The sequence below is a fragment of the Oryx dammah genome, unplaced genomic scaffold (assembly GCF_014754425.2).
Source record: "Oryx dammah isolate SB20612 unplaced genomic scaffold, SCBI_Odam_1.1 HiC_scaffold_7, whole genome shotgun sequence".
In the NCBI taxonomy this organism is placed as follows: domain Eukaryota; kingdom Metazoa; phylum Chordata; class Mammalia; order Artiodactyla; family Bovidae; genus Oryx; species Oryx dammah.
Window position 1 is genome coordinate 36,300,538 of NW_024070191.1, and position 17,548 is coordinate 36,318,085.

Sequence of the window (17,548 nt, forward strand, 5' to 3'; positions counted from 1 at the left end):
CCAGAGTAGAGCCACGTCGGAATCTCTCACCCATGAGGTCGGCAGTAGAATCCTCACTTCTTTTGCGGTGAACTCTTTCATATGTATTTACATACATGTTATAGCTTCATACATGTGTATGCATGCTTGATCCGTACTTTAACCAGTATTTTAGACTATGTGTTATGACATTTACAGTGGCCTACACTAGTAGTAATATTTATTGACTAAATAAATTTCAAAAGTCACTAGGATGGAAAGTTGAAATAGTCTCAGAGTTTGATATGTTTTCCGTATTGCTTCCTGAGAAGGTTAAAGAAAGTTACAGTCAGTAATGTACTTATGTCCCTCGGTTCCCTTATTGAATATGAATTTTCAGATAATTCTTTCACTGAGTGTAAAAGCAGATTCCTTTGTGTGAAAAATATCAGTTATAACTATAGGTTTCTTATATCTTTACTGTGATTCTCCCTAAATTATAGCAGCTGGAGATTTAGAATAAGAATTTCTTGTTGAGTGTAAAAAGTTTCATGCTGAGATTCTTGGCCGTTTGGATTCTAAATAGTCATTGCCCTGTTTTGTCCGTAATTGGGGGCCATCTGTCTTTTCCTAAAGTGTTTATTACTAGACCCGCCAGCCCCGTGGGAGCATCCTGGACTTCTCCTCCTCCCCCCTTACTGTGCTCATTGCTGATCACTTCCCCCTCCTCAGTTCTTCTTGGCTTCAGGAACAGCCCTGGCTCGTTCCTTCTGAGTCCCTGGTTCCTCTCCAGGGTGAGCCGTCCCTTCCGCCCTCTGCTTGGTGATCTGCTGGGGGCCTTCCTGGTCTCTCGTGCGCTGGGCCGCACTTTCTGCGGCCACTGTCGTTCACGCTCATGGCTCCAGTCGTCGCCACACGGCCCTTGGGTCTGTAGGGTCCGCTGTGCCCTCCTGCTGTGCGCCAGTTGCACGGGTCCAGCCATTTTAACAGGCATTTCCCGTCGCTCCATTTTCAACAAATAGCGAGCAGGTGTCTTTGTGCTGCGGCTCAGCCTGCTCCTCCTGTGTTCCTTTTCGCGGTAAACGGCTCTTGGTCGCTGAGAGTAAAATCCTCGGTTGTTTTTCGCTCCTTCTGTTCGTTTGTGTTTTCTGCGCGTCTCCTCCTCTGACCCCGTCTGTTTCACCGAAGCGTGGTCATCACTGCGGTGGCCTCCGCCCGGGCTTCCTGCTTTCCTGCTGCTCTCCGCCTTCCAAGATGATCTCTTCGATTTGCAGAGCACCGTGGCCTTTCTGAAATACTGTCGGCTCCTTCAGCATCACCCGAGACCCACTAGTCCCCCAACCCTTGCAGCCTAATGATCTATAGAGAAGTTGTGGAGACAGAGCTCCAGAGTCAGCATTTCTAGAGGCTGGCTGGGCTGTTCCCTTGCAACCAAATTTGAGGCCCAATTATAGGAAATGGCAGCCCGCTCCAGTATTCTTACTTGGGAAATCCCATGGACAGAGGAGCCTGGCGGGCTACAGTCCATGGGATGGCAAAGAGTCGGACACAGCTGAGCAACTGAGCACAGGATAAATGAAAACACACTTGAATTTCACACAAGGTGGCCCAGCCTCTCCTCTGGTTTCCTCTGCAGGCTTCCTTCCCCTCATAACTGTCATAACGTAGAATTCAGCCGTATCATTCCTGAACTCACTGTGCCTGCTCCCTTTCTGTGCGCTGTGGACGTGCTGGAGTCTCGGTCTTGAATCCCCTTTCCACCATTAACCACACAAGCATTTTATTTCTTGTTCTGGTCTCCGCTCAGGTGAGGCCTGACTCCTCCACGCTATTAGGTGTGGTCCTCACTTCTTTGAGCAGTTCTCACTCCTCTCTGTACGTCTGTCTGCTGTGTTGAAGTATTTATCTTGTATATTATTTGTTTACATCTTGCCTCCCCAAGTACAGTTTTTTTGTTTTTGTTTTTGGCTGCACCCGGAGACTTGCCCGACCTTAGTTTCCTGACCAGGGACTGAACCCGGGTCCCTGGGAGTGAAAGTGCTGAATCCTAACCCCTGGACCGCCAGGGACATCCCACGAGGGTCTTTTAGCACTACACTGAGCAGTCATTTGAATAAATGCATATTGAAGTGAATTTCAAATGAATATATGTGCACAAGTATACCAACTCCACACAATGTGTCTGTCAAAAACACTGCATTGAATGTCATCGTCAAAATTTCAAGCCACACAAAAAATAATGAGAAAAGTGAATTGCTCCGACTGTAATATGAGACTTTGTTTTGTTCATTATATGAAAACCTAAGGGAAAAGGTATAAGTTCAGTCAGAACTTGGAAAATTAATGTACGTTTGATTTCTAGGCTGGTGAATCAAAGACTCCTAGAAGTACAGTCACAAGTGGAAGAACTGCAAAAGTCTTTACAAGATCAAGGCTCAAAGGCAGAAGATGTAAGTCTTACTTATACAGTGATGGTCCGATAGTTTCATAATGTTTAGAAAAGCTGTGACTTTTTTTTTTAATGGTCTCTATCAATGTAATTGTGATGATATTGGTTATAGAAAAGAAACTGTTTTCCTTTTACTAACATTGCTTATAAAAAGACCAGACAGTGCTTTTTGTCTCAGATTTACCCTGCTGGGAATTAGAAGTTCATTTGTAGTTTTTAGCTAAGGAATTGGGCTTTTGTGTTCCATGAATGCTCAACTCAGTTTTCAGAGTATTGATTTTCCTTCTGGTCCAAAAAAAAAAAAGTGCTCACACAGTCTTAGCATTGAACAGTAGCACTGTTTGATGTAAATTTGATTTTATGAAAATAATGCCCTTCCTAGAATCCTACCCTCTCCAGGTTTATGAGTCCCTCTTTCTGCCCCTGCCCTTGGCCACACACACATACACACACGCTCAGATAGAAGCTCGCTGACCTTTTTTCCCTCTGCCTGTCTGTCACACCCCTGCCTGCTTGGCGGGCACTCACCTAGGATACAGCACGAATGTGGAGGCAGAAACAGCTCCTCCTTTACCTCTTCCTGCTTCCCGGCCATCAGGGTCTGATGAAGGCGTGCAGAAGTCATGTTTTGCAAATCCTGTACATTTAATGAGCTGTGTACAATAGAGCTACACTTGCAGAGTGCTCAAAACTAACGTGAAGAGGGGATAAAAAGTGAATGTTCGTGACCAATCTTTGCTTCCGTCAATTGGTGATTTTTTTTTCCCATTGCCAGCGTAATCTGCTGGCTTTTGAGTATAAACCTGTTTGGTTGTTCTCATTGCTGGAGTCACTCTAGGTGCTCCGCATCAAAACTGTAGACCCATCCAGTTTCATCCAGCCTTAGTAATGTAAGAGAGTGTGAAGACAAAACGATACTGCTCAAGGCCTAAGGGTGTGAGATCCGAAAGCTCATCCGTGACCTGATTTCTTGGGTTCCTTAATCACAGTCTGGATTACGCTGGCCACGTGCCCTCTGAGGTCACAGGTTGCAGCTTATCCTCTAATGTGTTGTCCTTCTTAGCTCCCCACGTGGATTCCCAGTTCCCCAGATTCTCACCAGCATTTAAACTACCTCATTCCCTTATTAAAATGGAACTAGTTTGCTTTTTACACATGCCCTTATCCAGAACGCTAAATGCCAAGCAGAGCCTCCATTTGGGTGTGAGAATACTAGTAAACCTCGCCAAGAGGGGCTTAGAGGCGAGCCGAAGTGACGTGGCGTTCAGCACTACCAGGTCCCTTAAACTGAGGTAAACGTAGTCTTGGTTTTGGTCTCGGAAACCCTGAGGAGACTTCCTGTTGATCTGCACAGAGGAGAAGAATGTGTGGGTCACAGGAAGCGAACGTGGCAAAACATCAGTGTCTGCTCAGCCTCCGAGCAATCCCCGCTAAGCTTGTTTCTCTAATATTAAACCATACAGGAAGATGCAAAAAATAGTTTTACATGGCCTGATGAGACACCGCTGTGGGAATGAAATCTAATTAAACATGCTGCGTGTCACTACTTCAGGAGACGATATTTCAGAAATGAGTTGCCAACCCTAAAAGTACTGTTAGCATAAATTAGTTTATTTGACTGTTGAGATGCTAATGAGATGTTTTGCTGTAAATTCCTGACATTCCTCTCAGAGCTCTGTACTCTATAAAGATTCAGATAGAAGCTTTCCTCACCCTGAGAATAGGCTGGCTGCTCACGTTGTGGAGGAAGATGGTTCTTCCCCAGCAGATGTTTCATGCATTTGCCTCTATCTCTCACTCAGCCTACAGTGTTGCCTCAACAAACGTGCAATACACAGAGCCACCTGCCGAGTGAGATGGGTCCTCTCTGAAGAACAACACAGCTTCTCCCCATTTCTGTTATCAAAAGCATAGGCGTGTGACCTTAAGGCAGAGTAGCATGGTTTGCACGTTTTTATTATTTTTTTTTATGTCATTTATTTTTAGCGTGGAAGCAGAAAAGCATTGGTTCTATCCAGGCATATGGATAACTTGAGCTAGCCACAGTGTATAAAACTCCAGAGAACAAGACAGGATGAGATCATAGAAGAAAGAAAAATGTACATTCTTTTTGAACAAAATGCATGTCTTTTACTTCTGTTCATGAATTACTAAATCGTTCCTCCTGTTGGCTGCTGTGTATGCTTCATACTAATGTGTTCTCTCTATCTCTTGGCATGGTCTCTGCTCAAGGCTATTGTAAGTATGGCTTCCTATTCATTTCTATATATTGAGCAGTGTTTGATTTATGCATTATCTGCCATCATAGTTGACGTTGTTGAAATTTTCAATTACGGGGCTTCTATGCAAAGTGAAGATAACCAATATTACCTATAGGTTTGTGTCCTTTACAATTAAGATACTTGAAGGATATCAAAAACCTAACAAGTCAGACTGAAAGGAACTTGGCTCCTTTCTCTCCCCACAGCTCTCCTACCCCAGTGTTATAACTAGTCTGTTTTTATAAAGTGTTTTGATGCGAGCTTGCTGCCACGGTCTGGCCCCCTTCTACCACGCTTTTATAGAGTACCAGTCTTCAGCTGGGGAGGCTTGCGGCCCAGGAGGCAGGGACATGAAGGCCGTGCATAGACGCTGGGGTCTGCAGGCCTGGGCTCTAGTGCAGGCTTGGCCTCTGGAAACACCCGGGCGTCCCCCAAGCCTCACCTTCCTCAGCCCTGAGAGGGGTTGGTGGCACCCACTGTGGTGAGGTTAACACAAGTCAACACCTGCGACAAGCTTCAGTGCCATGCCTGGCCTGGTAACCGCTCATTAAATCATCATCTTACTTCCTGCATACTATCTAAGAATAAACACTGACAATGAATTTTTCTTAGAGCCTAATAAAAACATAAATGCAAAATGAAAGCTAAGATGTTTTTTAAAAATGTCTTCATTTCACCCTTGGCACTGGAGAAGGGACAGCAGTAATCAAAAGCCAGCAGGATTGTCGTCTTTTTCTCTGCCTGGGGGACGCAGTGGTGGAGAACGCTGTGGCCCATTCACCTGGCTGCAGTTAACACACTCAGCAGAGCAGGCATTTGAATATTCCAGGGCTGGCTCAGAATGGGCTGGAGTAAGCGATTACAGCAGTGATTATCGAGTCGGGGCTGAACCTGGAAGGGCCCGGTGTGAGGGCTGTGTCCCCCCGTGCGGCGCTGCACTAATTGGACAGTCCGTAGTATTTGAATTCAGCCGAATTAATTATGTAACCATGTATCTCAACATGGACTGCTTCATGAAATTCATTCATGAATTTGATCATGAAACTTGGAGGTCCTGTATGGAATGCCATTATTCTTTGCTCATTTTGTGTACGTTCTGATCTCCTGCATCTCAGGAGACTTTTTTTTTTATACCCAGTCAAAGCTGCATTCCCCAGCATGTTAAATGCTGTGGCTAACTTTTCTTTCATTTTCCCATTCCATCATATAAGTTATTTGCAGCCTGTGCATATCAGAAATCTCTGATTAAGTCACTAAGTGTTTGCATAAGTTGATCCCATGACACACGGAAAACAATATAGTGGATAAAAAGTATCTTATGTATGTGTTTGTCACTCACCTGTGTCTGACTCTGTGACCCTGGACTATAGCCTACCAGGATCCTCTGTCTGTGGGATTTTCCCAGGCAAGAATACTGGAGTACATTGCCGTTTCCTCCTCCAGGAGATCTTCCTGACCCAGGGATCAAACCTGCGTCTCCTGCTTTGCAGGCAGATTCTGTATGGTCTGAGCCACCAGGGAATCCCAAAAAGTCTTGGGGAAAGTCTATTGCTATTGTTAGACTTTACCTGCCTATTGTGTCCAGAAATATTAGGTCTGTACCTGAAGGACTTTCTTATTCATTTCCCTGGCTATAAATAGAGAATTCAGATATGCAGTTTTGGGGTTTTTTATACTGATTGCTATCACTTATGAGCTGTTGTCTCCATTATCAGAGAGAAACAAACTTGGGTACATCATGTATTTTCAGACTTTGACCAGAGAACTTACTGAGGGCTTGCTCAGAGTTACACTCTACCCTGAACAAGTACTCTTCATTTTTTTTAAAAAAAAAGTAATTAATGTATTCGTTAAAATGTCAAGTAATAAACTATTTTCTATTTTCCATTTTCAGTCAGTTCTTCTAAAGAAGAAGCTTGAAGAGCATCTGTGAGTATAAAAGCTGTCGCGGCCCATTGTCGGGTTGTCCAGAGAAGAAGTGTTTTGTGTTGGTGGTTACAGAGCATGTAGGCGGGGGCCCGGGTGCCCTCAAGGTAGAGACGATCATGAGACACGTTAACAGTGACTGGTTTTCATGGAAGACAGTTTTTCCACGGACAGGGAGAGGGGGAGATGGCTTCGGGATCATTCAAGCACGTGACATTTATTAACGCCCCTGCTGATCTGACGGGAGGCAGGGCTCAGGTGTGGATGCGACCAGCAGGGAGCGGCCGTAAATACAGATGAAGCTTCCTCGCTGGCTGCTCACCTCCTGCTGTGCCACCTGGTTCCTAACCAGCCACGGACTGGTGCCAGCCTGTGGCCCCAGGGTTGGGGGTCTCCTCGTCTAAAGGGTCATCTGCACCCAAGGTCCTTGAACCAAACCAACTGCTGCATTAGAACCGGGTTCTTACGTGAGCTTCCAGAGTTTTCTGTCTTCACAGTAGTGTTTACGGTCCCAGGTAGGACTGTGTGACCCTCTGGATCAGGAGGCAGAAGTGTTTCCTGTAAGAACAGAGAGCAGTTGCTTCAGGTTCTGCAGACCATGGTCTGAGCCACAGCCACTTAGCTGTGGCTCAGAGGCAGCCGTGGATAGTATATAAACCAGTGCTCTGACTGTGTCCCCAAAGCTTTCTACCCTGAAACTGGCCACAGGCTGAATTTGGCCCCCAGGCTTCACTCTGCCAGCTCTGGAGTCTGTGGCCAACTGAACCTTCCTTTTTATATAAATGTTTTAAAGTATCATTAAGCTTGTCACAGTAGCAGCTTTTCAAACACTTGCTTGCATTTCAAGCATACCCGAACATGACTTTTTAATCTAGAAGATTCCATTTAAAAAATATAACATTTGTTTTCTCATGAAGAAGTGTTTGTCCCTCTTTATCGGAGGTTGACGATGTTAGGCGTGTTTTGTGATTTCTCTCACACCTAGTGTCAACTTGAGTCCTTCTCTCTGTCGTACCCTGGCTGAACTCTGTCCTTACAGACGATGAGTGTGGGTGGCCATGGGTTGCCAGCCTGGTGCAGTGTTCCATTGGTGGGCTGTGGTGAACCAGACACCCTGGGTGCCACAGAGCTCGTGTGCTTGTCCTGCGGGGATTGGAAAGAATTCTCCGGGCTGGCAGTTTGCTGCATGCTGTCCGCTTTGTTCTTCAATATGGGGAAAGCGAGTGCTCCGAGCCACTGACACTTGGTAGCAAGTCTAACCCTGGGCAGTTCTTAAACTTCTAGAAGAGCACCTGTCACCTCCCAGCCACTGGGAAGTTACCTGCAGGGAGAATTTCATGCTGAAGTCTGTCCTTCTGTCATTTCCCACCTCTTTGTTGCAGAAAATAGAATACCTGTTGTTTCATAAAACTACTGTCTGACCATGGTTCTGTATTCAGTCATTTTCATGGTAAAAATCTTCATCAAAAACGCCTTATTAGTGAAGGGGAGGCCTGTATTTAGCTCCCCATAGCTCCCATGACAAATTAGCACAAGCTGCAAGGTGAGAAACGACAGTCTTGACAGTGGTATTTACAGTCCCAGACTCTGCAACCCTCTGGATCAGGAGTCAGAAATGTTTTCTATAAGGAACAGAAAGCAATGGCTTTAGGTTTTACAAACCATAGTCTGTGTCACAACCACTGAGTTCTGATTTGAGAGCAACTATAGACAGTATGTAAACCAAGGCTCTGTGTCCTAAAGGCTTTCTACACAGAAACGGGCCACGGGCTGAACTCGGCCCCCCGGGCTGAAGGTTTATCTGAAAGGATGGCTGCGATCTCAGGCTGTGAGAGTTTTGTCTCTATGTTTTAGTTGTTTAGAAAATATTAATATGTTTATGTTGGTTAAGTCTTTGCATCTTTGTTTCATAGCATTTGTGTGCTGTATGCTACTGTATCCTAGGAATAAGGAACTTACATCTTTCAAGTGAAGAAAGTACAGTAGTAGGTGACAGAGTTACATATTTTGTTACAGAGAGAAGCTGCATGAAGCCAACAATGAGCTGCAGAAGAAGAGGGCCATCATCGAAGATCTTGAGCCAAGATTTAACAACAGCTGTGAGTTTTTCCTGATTATCAGTTTTCAGTTGGTTAGCCATGCATTACCCTCATGATAATAAGTTTAAGTAAAATTTTGTTCTTTTAGAAATAGGCCCTATTATATTTTCTAGCAATTAAGGAATGTGCCCTGTTCACAGAAAGCATAGAAAGAGAGTGTGTGTGTGTGTGTTTGGGGGGGGTCATCTATGCATTAGTGCTTAGATTTCTAATTCCATTGTGATTTTTCCTTAACTGTGAATGCTAATGTATATTTTATGAAATTATTTTCATAGTGCAGTTGGAGTATGTCAGCCAGACTTTTTTACTTTTGTCGATATTTGTACATGTAGATAACTTGACTTTATCAGTTCTTTTGTGTGGAGGTGGGAGCAATACAGACTTTTACTTTTTTCGTGTTGTAAAATATACATAACATAAAAATGACCATTTTAACCGTTTTTAAGTATGCAGTTAAGTGACATGTTAAGTACATTTGCGATGCCATACAGCCACTGTCTATCTCCCAAACCTGTTCATCTGCCTAAACTGAAACTCTCTACTAATTAAACACCCACTCCACACCTCCACTCTCCCCAGCCCCTGGTCTCCTCCATTCTGCTTTCAGTCCCTTGCACTTGACTCTTGTATACAACTCGTATAAGTGGAATCATACAATATTTGTTCTTTTTTGTCTGGCTTATTTCACTTCACATAATGGCTTTCGTTTTCACTTGGTATAATGCCTCCATGCTGTAGCGTATATCAGGATTGAAGCTGAATAATATTCAACTATTTGTATACATAGACCACATTTTGTTATCCCTTTAGCCTTCAATGAATGCTTTTTATAATTTGTGTACTTCCATAGTGTAGTTTTTATTTCTAAGAAAAGCTTTCTGTTAAAAAAAAAAAAGATTGTGAATTTTAAAAAATAAAATTATATATAAGAATAGACCAAACAGTCTCTCGAAGCTGTTAAAACTATTTCCTGTTTTGTCAGTTGAAGTATTTTTAAAGTTGTTACAGTCTACTGTCTCATCAATAGCCTTAAAAATTGAAGAATTACAAGAAGCTTTACGGAAGAAGGAGGAGGAGATGAAGCAAATGGAAGAACGGTACAAGAAGTACCTGGAGAAAGCCAAAAGCGTAAGTGTGAGTTGGCGGGTCTCACTGCTTTCCGATCGTGGTCCAGTGACGTCTCGTGATACACGTCTGAACCATGACCTCTCAGAGCACGAGGAGACTGGACCAAAAGTGCCCCAGCCCCGGACTACTTCCGATTATCAAGAGAAAAGCCCCTTTCCGTGTAGGAGAGGAGGGACAGTCCTCACCTCGCCTAATAGTTCATGGTAGCTGCATGAGCAGCTCCCCTGGTGGTCCAGTCGTTAGGATTCCGCACTTCCAAGGCCGGGGGGTATGGGTTCGATCCCTGGTCAGGGAACTAAGATCCCACATGCCGCACTGTGCGACCAAAACAAAAAGATGAGCTGCATGCCATAGGAGGACCAACCTCTGCCTCCCGAAGAGCCTCAGCCGTGGTCAGCCTGAATCTAAACTGGCTGCTGGGCCCAGCTGGCAGTTCCCAGGGAGAATGAGGTTATTGGAACCAGTTAAATAAATTACCTTTAGAAAGTCATTGGATAAATCCAGATTTTGGGATGAAAATCCATGTTATGAAGAGTAGAAGTAGGCATTGGAGTGGAGGGGGAGCCTAAGAAGTCTGTGTCAAAGGAAATTCGGTTTCACTGTTCTGCGCTCTCAGGTTTTTTATAGACTTGATCATTTCTCTGCAGGCTTGACTGGTTTTGATAGTAAAACTGTTGGGCCAAAAAGACCCTTCCCGGAAGCCCGCAGGTGTCCCAGCTAGACTTGTGTCCCCCGCCCAAGTACAAACCCCAGCCTCTGGCAGAGGAGACGGTCACAGTGGCTGGCATGTGGACGCCGAGCCCCGTTCCCTGCTCACACACCTGGTCAGAGGCAGAGGCCCCTGAATCAAGTCAGAGGACCAGAAAAGGGGAGACTGCCATCATTCGTGTCTACTGTACTGTGATTGATGAGTTTTAAGCCAGAATTACTTCTTGTAATGGACTCTTTCACTTAATTTTAAATTTTTCTGTAATTAAAAGTTGTGACAGTCATTTCATACATTCAAATTTTAAAGTGTCGTCATGAGATGGCTTTGGATTCTCATAACGTTGATCTTTTCTTTTTTTAAATAACTGCTGCCGTAGATGTTACACACTGTAGACTTGAGACTTAAATTTTTTTCTTTTATTCCTTTTTGCAGGTTATCCGTACTTTGGATCCTAAACAAAATCAAGGAGCAGCACCAGAAATACAAGCTCTTAAAAATCAGCTCCAGGAGCGGGACCGGCAGTTCCATTCATTGGAGGTAGTTTAATATGATAAGACATTTGATTTTTTTTATTTTTGATTCTAGAAGCCTTGCTGTGTACAGTCTCCACATCTGTAGGGCACAGTTACCAAAGTCTGTGGATGCATAAGTCCCTTGTAGACAGTAGTGAATGCAGCTATTTGCATACAGTCTCTGCACATCCGCCATGTGCTCTAAACCATCTCCAGATTAGTTATGCAAGGTCTTCCCTGCTTGCTCAGGCAGTAACGAATCTGCCTGCAATGTAATACCTAATGCAGTATAAATGCTATGGATTTGTTTGTTTGTCTTTTTTTTTCTATTTTGGAATATATGGCTTTTTGTTTGCTTTTGTCATTGTTTAGTCGCTAAGTTGTGTCCAACTCTTTGTGACCCCTGACCTCATGGATTGTAGCCCCCCAGGCTCCTCTGTCCATGGAATCTCTCGGGCAAGAACACTGGAGTGGATTGCCGTTTCCTTCTCCAGGGGATCTTCCTGACCGAGGGATGGAACCCGTGTCTCTTGCCTTAGCAGGAGAGTTCTTTACCACTGAGCCACCTGGGAAGCCCTGTGTTTACTGTTCTGGGCCTGGAGTGGGTTGACTCTGTGGATGTGGACCTTGGTGTACAGCTGTGCCCATGAATTTAGATGGGCATGAACTAGGTTTTTACTAGTGTTGAATGTTTTTCACGTTTACATGCTTACATGTGCTTGCTTTTTAGAAAGAATATGAGAAAACAAAGAGTCAAAGAGAGATGGAAGAGAAATATATTGTCAGTGCCTGGTACAACATGGTAAGAAAATAACACGTCAAAGCACTTTGCAAAGTTCAGGGAATATGTATTATTTGTTACACTCCCTTTAGTGTAGAAGTCCTTCTACCGAATGAATCCGAAAAGTAATTGCCGTGCTAACACACTAACAAAACCCTAACGGTGATCTTAGGGCCGAACAGCAGATACGAGAACCCACCATAAACGGGGTTAGCACACTGTGGGCACTGTCCTGAAGGATGGAAAAATTTCTGTCTCTCAGAACCATTTGTCCTTGGGCATAGTGACTTCAATCATATCTAAACACAGATGGAGTAGGTTTCCTTTGTGGGACTATTTCACTGGCTTTGCAGGACTGGTTCTTATTGTCTCACAGGGTTTGGTAAATGTTCAGTGTGGGACCCTGAACAAATGCAGGCTTTGAAATTGAATTTTCCAACACACACAAAAAATGTACGTATGGCAGGGGGAAATAAATGCTCACCAGCATTTTGACTTTTAATAAGATTTTTCCAGATACGAAGAGCTATGGATTTTGACGAATGCTGTACTTTTTTTCAATATTTTTTTTCCTAGACCTCTTCATCGTCTTTTTAATAACTTTATTATTTCCTTTTGGGCCACGTTGGGTCTTTGTTGCAATGTGGGCTCTTCTCTGGCTGCAGTGCAGGGGATGGGGGGCTCTCTGTAGTTGGGGTGTGCAGGCTTCTTACTGCTGTGGCTTCTCTTGTTGGGAGCACAGACTCTAGGGCCCGTGGGCTCAGCAGCTGCAGTTCCCAGGCTTTAGAGCACAGACTCAGCAGTTGTGGCACACGGGCTGAGTTGCCCCACAGCGTGTGGGATCTCCCCGGACCAGGGATTGAGCCCATGTCTCCTGTATTGACAGGTGGATTCTTTACCACCGAGCCAACCAGGGCAGCCCTTCTTTTTCTTGTTCTTCTTCCCAACACGACTACTTTTGCCTTTTTAAGATGTGAGTTTAGTTGCCTGAGACAGATTCCTTTCCCCCATATCCATTTGACCCTGTAGTTGGGTTCGTGACACAATACCATTTTACAATTATAATTGTAAATTATACCATTTTAAAGTTACAGTTGGTACTGTGTCTTAAAGGTTAGTGTCCCAGGTCTGCTAATAGTGTGATTTGAGTTTTTGTCAGAAATTCACACAATTTTATGCCATGTCCACATTTATATTTATTTGCCTTGGTTAAAGCTACATATTTAAGATTTTATCCCAATTTTAAAAAAGAAAAGAGGAAATCTTACTGGATTTATGGTACCACTACTGTTAATATAGATTAATTGAAAATAAAATGTAAAAAAAGTAAGAAAAACTATATTTAAGGGAGGTCTCTGGGAACTGGTCCTGACTCCACCCGTGCTGTTTCCTCTCTGTCCTCCGTCAGGGTTAGTTAGCAGCAGCCTTGGAGCTTGGTTCCTCAGTCCTTACTAGTAATTTCATGTAGCTGATTGATTTTTATGACTTCACGTATTATGGAACCAAACTGATTTACTCCGTGATATGGTATTAAAGAAGAATCCTATTGATAGTTTTCAACTCCACAGAGAATGAAGGGATATCTCCCAGTAGGATCTCACAAGTTATGTTCAGATAAGATAGCTGGAAAAGCTTCATAGGGCTTCACTGGTGGCTTAGTGGTAAAGAACCCACCTGCCAGTGCAGGAGACGTGGGTTCAATCCCTGGGCTGGGAAGATCCCCTGGAGAAGGAAATGGCAGCCCACTCTAGTATTCTTGCCTAGTGAATTCCATGGACAGAGGAGCCTGGTGGGCTTCAGTCCATGGAGTCACAAAGAGTCAGATGTAACTAAGTGATTAAAGCGACAACAACAAGAACTTCATATATACATTCAGAAAGTTCTGCATCTCAGACCACTGAAATGGAAATGAAGGTGATGAGTAGCTTAGTACCTGTTGAAAGGTATTAAGTATCTCAGAGAATGGCCTTGTGATCCTGAGATCCTGAGATCTTAAACATTGTGTCAAGAAGTTGAATAAGTTGTTTTGATTATGAAAGTTTAAAAAAAAAAGGTATATTTTAAATAAAATATAATTATTAATATATTAGGCAAACCAGTAGGTTAAATATTACCAACAGATATTTGTCCATTTTCTTCAGATCCTTAAATGGTTTAGTTTCAAGCTGAGTGAAAAGCACATCCTGGATTTTCTCATTGGGAAAATGGAGGATGTTGTGTCCTTGGGCCTACCTAAATCGCTGAGCCCTGACCCCTGTTTCTGTGGAGCTGACCGGTGATGGGAGGTGTATCTCGTCTTCTGTGCTGGTGGCCCAGCTCCTCTGGGCGTCTCTCTGCCTCTCCTGGCCCTGGTCCTTCCATCTCCTTGTCGCCAGCGTCCACTTGCTCCCATCGTCTTGTCTGCAGTCACTGGCGAGAGGAGCCAGCCGCCCTCGGCTCCTCCCTTTCCTCTGGCCAGGGTTCTCTCCAGCTCATTCAGTGAGCACCGAGGCCGTCTTTCCCCATCTGCTCAGCGTGCTCACTTCGCTCCTCCCAGTTTAGAGAGGGCCGCAGCCTGCCTCCCTCCTGTTCAGAGGTCCTGGGCCCGGCGGGTGGGCTCCTCTCCAGTCCTCAGGAAAGCCCCCTGCGCTCAGTGGGCCCTCTGTCGGGGCCCTCAGGAGCTTCCCTTAACTTGAGAACGCAAGTCTGCCTGGGAAGAAAAGCAGCGCGGTGGTATGTATTGCACCTGGTGTGACTCTCCGCCTTCACAAAGGACAAGTGCTGTGTGGTCTTCTGTTCTACCTGAACCCTGTAATTTCCATTCCCCCACGTGAATCAGCTGCTACCAATCAACTGCCCTTTTTCTGCCTTGGAAAATCACTTTATACATCTGATCTGAAAGGGAAGGGTGTATGATTTCGTGTGGGTGATGTAATTCCAAAGATCCATCTCTTATTATCTACCATCTGGATTATTGTAAATTCAGAAAATTCAGCCTTCATTTCTCCACAGGAAGATTTGTACCTAATTGTTGGAACTAAAATGTGTCTAAGACCTTAATCTGTAATGAAGAGAATTGCAGATTAAATCGTGCCTTTTGACCCCACGTAACAAATTCTGCATGATCGTTTTCCCCTGTGAAAGTGTGTTCCCCTGTTTTCTGATGATTTCTTTTACCTGTGATGTAGGGGATGACTCTGCACAAAAAGGCGGCTGAAGACAGGCTTGCTAGCACAGGGTCAGGGCAGTCGTTCCTGGCGAGGCAGAGGCAGGCCACCAGCACGCGGAGGTCTTACCCGGGCCACGTCCAGCCAGCCACCGCAAGGTAGACGAGTCCCGCCGCTGGGATAAAAACACCCGCGTTCAGCACACACTTCTGTTACATGTCATGGCGTTTCAGGAAATTCAGCCAGCTTGTATTCCGTCTCTATTTTATGTTACCATTTAGTCGTGTCTCATTTGAGGACTTTCTCTTCTGTATCTATAATGCTTTAGTTTCTCAGTCCTTTATTTTGTAGTCCTGTCAGTTCCTTTTAATGTGCCAAAAACTTTTTAAATGCCCAATTAAACGTGTTGTACATTAGTGTAGTACTTTTCTTTGTACGAAAATGTCCTTTCCCCAACAGTGTAGGCTTTGTAATGAATTAGATTTTCTGCCAATAATTGATATACAATTTATATTCTTTATCGTGCCTCTGTGTTACCATGCTTTCTAAGAATGTCTTTGTTTAAAGGGAATTAATCTTTTTATGATGTATTAATCTGTGTTTTCAATTGTTTTCCAAATGCACTTCAAATAACTTAGATATTTACTATATAAAATGGTTGGCAAGTGCACTTTTTGCAAAGACATAAATACATCGGCAGAGGTGCTAATCAGCTCTCACCCAAGGCACCTGAGAGAGTTATTTAGAGGGAAAAAAAGAGTTTTCACATTGTTTTATAGGAAATTAAATTTGTCTGAAGATTTGGAAACTATTTTTAAAACATAAATAGAATTTCATTATTTCCTGCTATATTGTTTGCTGGCAGAAGTGAATGTGTTGGTTAGGCTATTCTGGGAGAAGTTACAGAAGAAAAAAAATCAGGCAGTACATTCTTTTTTTTTTTTTCTTGTTTTGGAATACCACAGTAACTGAGGATCAGATTCTAGCAATGGGGATAACACTGAATTTCAACCACCTTCCACATCTAAATGATTTATTTTTTATATACTTAGAGTCACAGGTAGCCTTACCTTCGGGGTAATTTCCTTGCTGACTTGCACCTCATTTGTCTTACTTATTCCTTAATATAGACCCTTCTGTTTCTCACTAATTCCTAATACTTAACATCTTAATATCAGTTATTAAGATCAGTAAGTGAGACTTCCTGTGTGTGACGTTTATGACAGGTCTCTTTCTTAATTCTGTGGACGAGTCTAAGAATTTGCTGCCGAGCAGATTCTCTCTCGGGTATTTGGTTGCCCCAAAGTGTTTACATTTGTTGACAGATTATAAACTGTTTATTTACATTGATGAATGGCTGTCAAGTAACAGAGATTGTGAAGCACTTTGACTATATAAGGTGCTATATAAATGCAAAATATCATTCATTTGAACATGAAATGTCTCTGGCTTGCTTTCCATATTGGCTTAAATATTTGGCCCCAAATTATATTAAATATATTCCCCTTCAGCTTTTCTTTTGCACCACAGCCCATTTTTTAAAAGCAAAAATTTACTGAAATTAGGTTGATCGTTTGTTTGGTTTTGATTTTAGATAGGTTACCTATTAAGAAGATTGTATTTCTTGTACTTGCTGTTTGGAAGTTCAGGTTTCATTTAGTTTTGTATATTAAATATAAATGAGTAACTTTAAATCAAGCTAAATGTAGTTAAGAATTTTCAGAAACTATATTTGGATGTCTGATTTTAAATCCTTATTTCCTTTTTTTAAGAAAACGGACCTAAAATTATTTTAGGTGTTTTCATTTGTCCTCGGAAACTGTACCTGAAGAAAGGTATTAGAAAGGGTGCAGGAATGACTCCTTGCATTGAGCTAATGTTTTACGTTAAGTACAGAAGTCTGAGCTCAGTGTGAATGCCTCCACCTGATAGAAGAAAAGCGGGAGGACTTAACAGTGAAGGACAGAACCATGTGAGTAGGTGCATCCTGGGGCTTCCGGAGGCTGGGCAGAGCCAAGCCCATAGAATGTTTTGACAATAAAAGATTAAGATGGTTCAGCCTTGCCCACCCCACCACTTCCCATCCCCTCATTTCACAAATTAGAGAACAGATCCAACTGTTTTAAAATAAGGCATGAACACTAACCATGGTAAAAATTGAAACTGGTAAATACACCTGCAGAATAAGATAGACTAAAACCAGAGTCCCTGAGCTGTTTCTTACGTGGATTCTATCCCATGAGATAGAAGTTTTCATTTTAATTCTCTGTTTGCTAGCCCCGTCCTGGCCTCCGACCCACCCACTTACCCAGATTTGTTTCTCTACATGGGAAGGTGCCAAGCTCCTGGAAGGAAATTTTCCATCCCATTTTTCTTCAGCATCCCATTATTTTGGTGTTTACATTCATAACCTTCACTCACCTTTACAGTACCTTAAGTTTTAATATATTGCTTTCATTCCATAGCAGAAATTTTATTTCTGAACATTCTGTGATGTTTTTTGAAAAGCAGGAATAAACTGCGCTGTCCTAGTAAGAACCCTATTTCCTTGGCCCAGCTTCTGGGCAGGGTTTTATGAT

The 17,548-nt window shown here is 43.3% G+C and overlaps 1 protein-coding gene across 2 annotated transcripts in view; it reads left to right on the top strand.

The window, feature by feature from the left end:
* HOOK3 (hook microtubule tethering protein 3) overlaps window positions 1–17,126 on the top strand; it is an 81,824-nt gene extending 64,698 nt beyond the window's left edge. Inside the window, exons 16-23 of one of the 2 annotated variants that reach the window (XM_040243266.1) lie at window positions 2,321–2,408; window positions 4,640–4,645; window positions 6,563–6,597; window positions 8,611–8,693; window positions 9,721–9,821; window positions 10,963–11,067; window positions 11,773–11,844; window positions 14,991–17,126. In XM_040243266.1, coding sequence (XP_040099200.1) covers window positions 2,321–2,408; window positions 4,640–4,645; window positions 6,563–6,597; window positions 8,611–8,693; window positions 9,721–9,821; window positions 10,963–11,067; window positions 11,773–11,844; window positions 14,991–15,131 — 631 coding nt within the window. In that variant the 3' untranslated portion in view covers window positions 15,132–17,126. The remainder of the gene's footprint in view (window positions 1–2,320; window positions 2,409–4,639; window positions 4,646–6,562; window positions 6,598–8,610; window positions 8,694–9,720; window positions 9,822–10,962; window positions 11,068–11,772; window positions 11,845–14,990) is intronic. The other variant, XM_040243267.1, reaches the window with a different exon arrangement.
* Window positions 17,127–17,548: the final 422 nt, after the last annotated feature.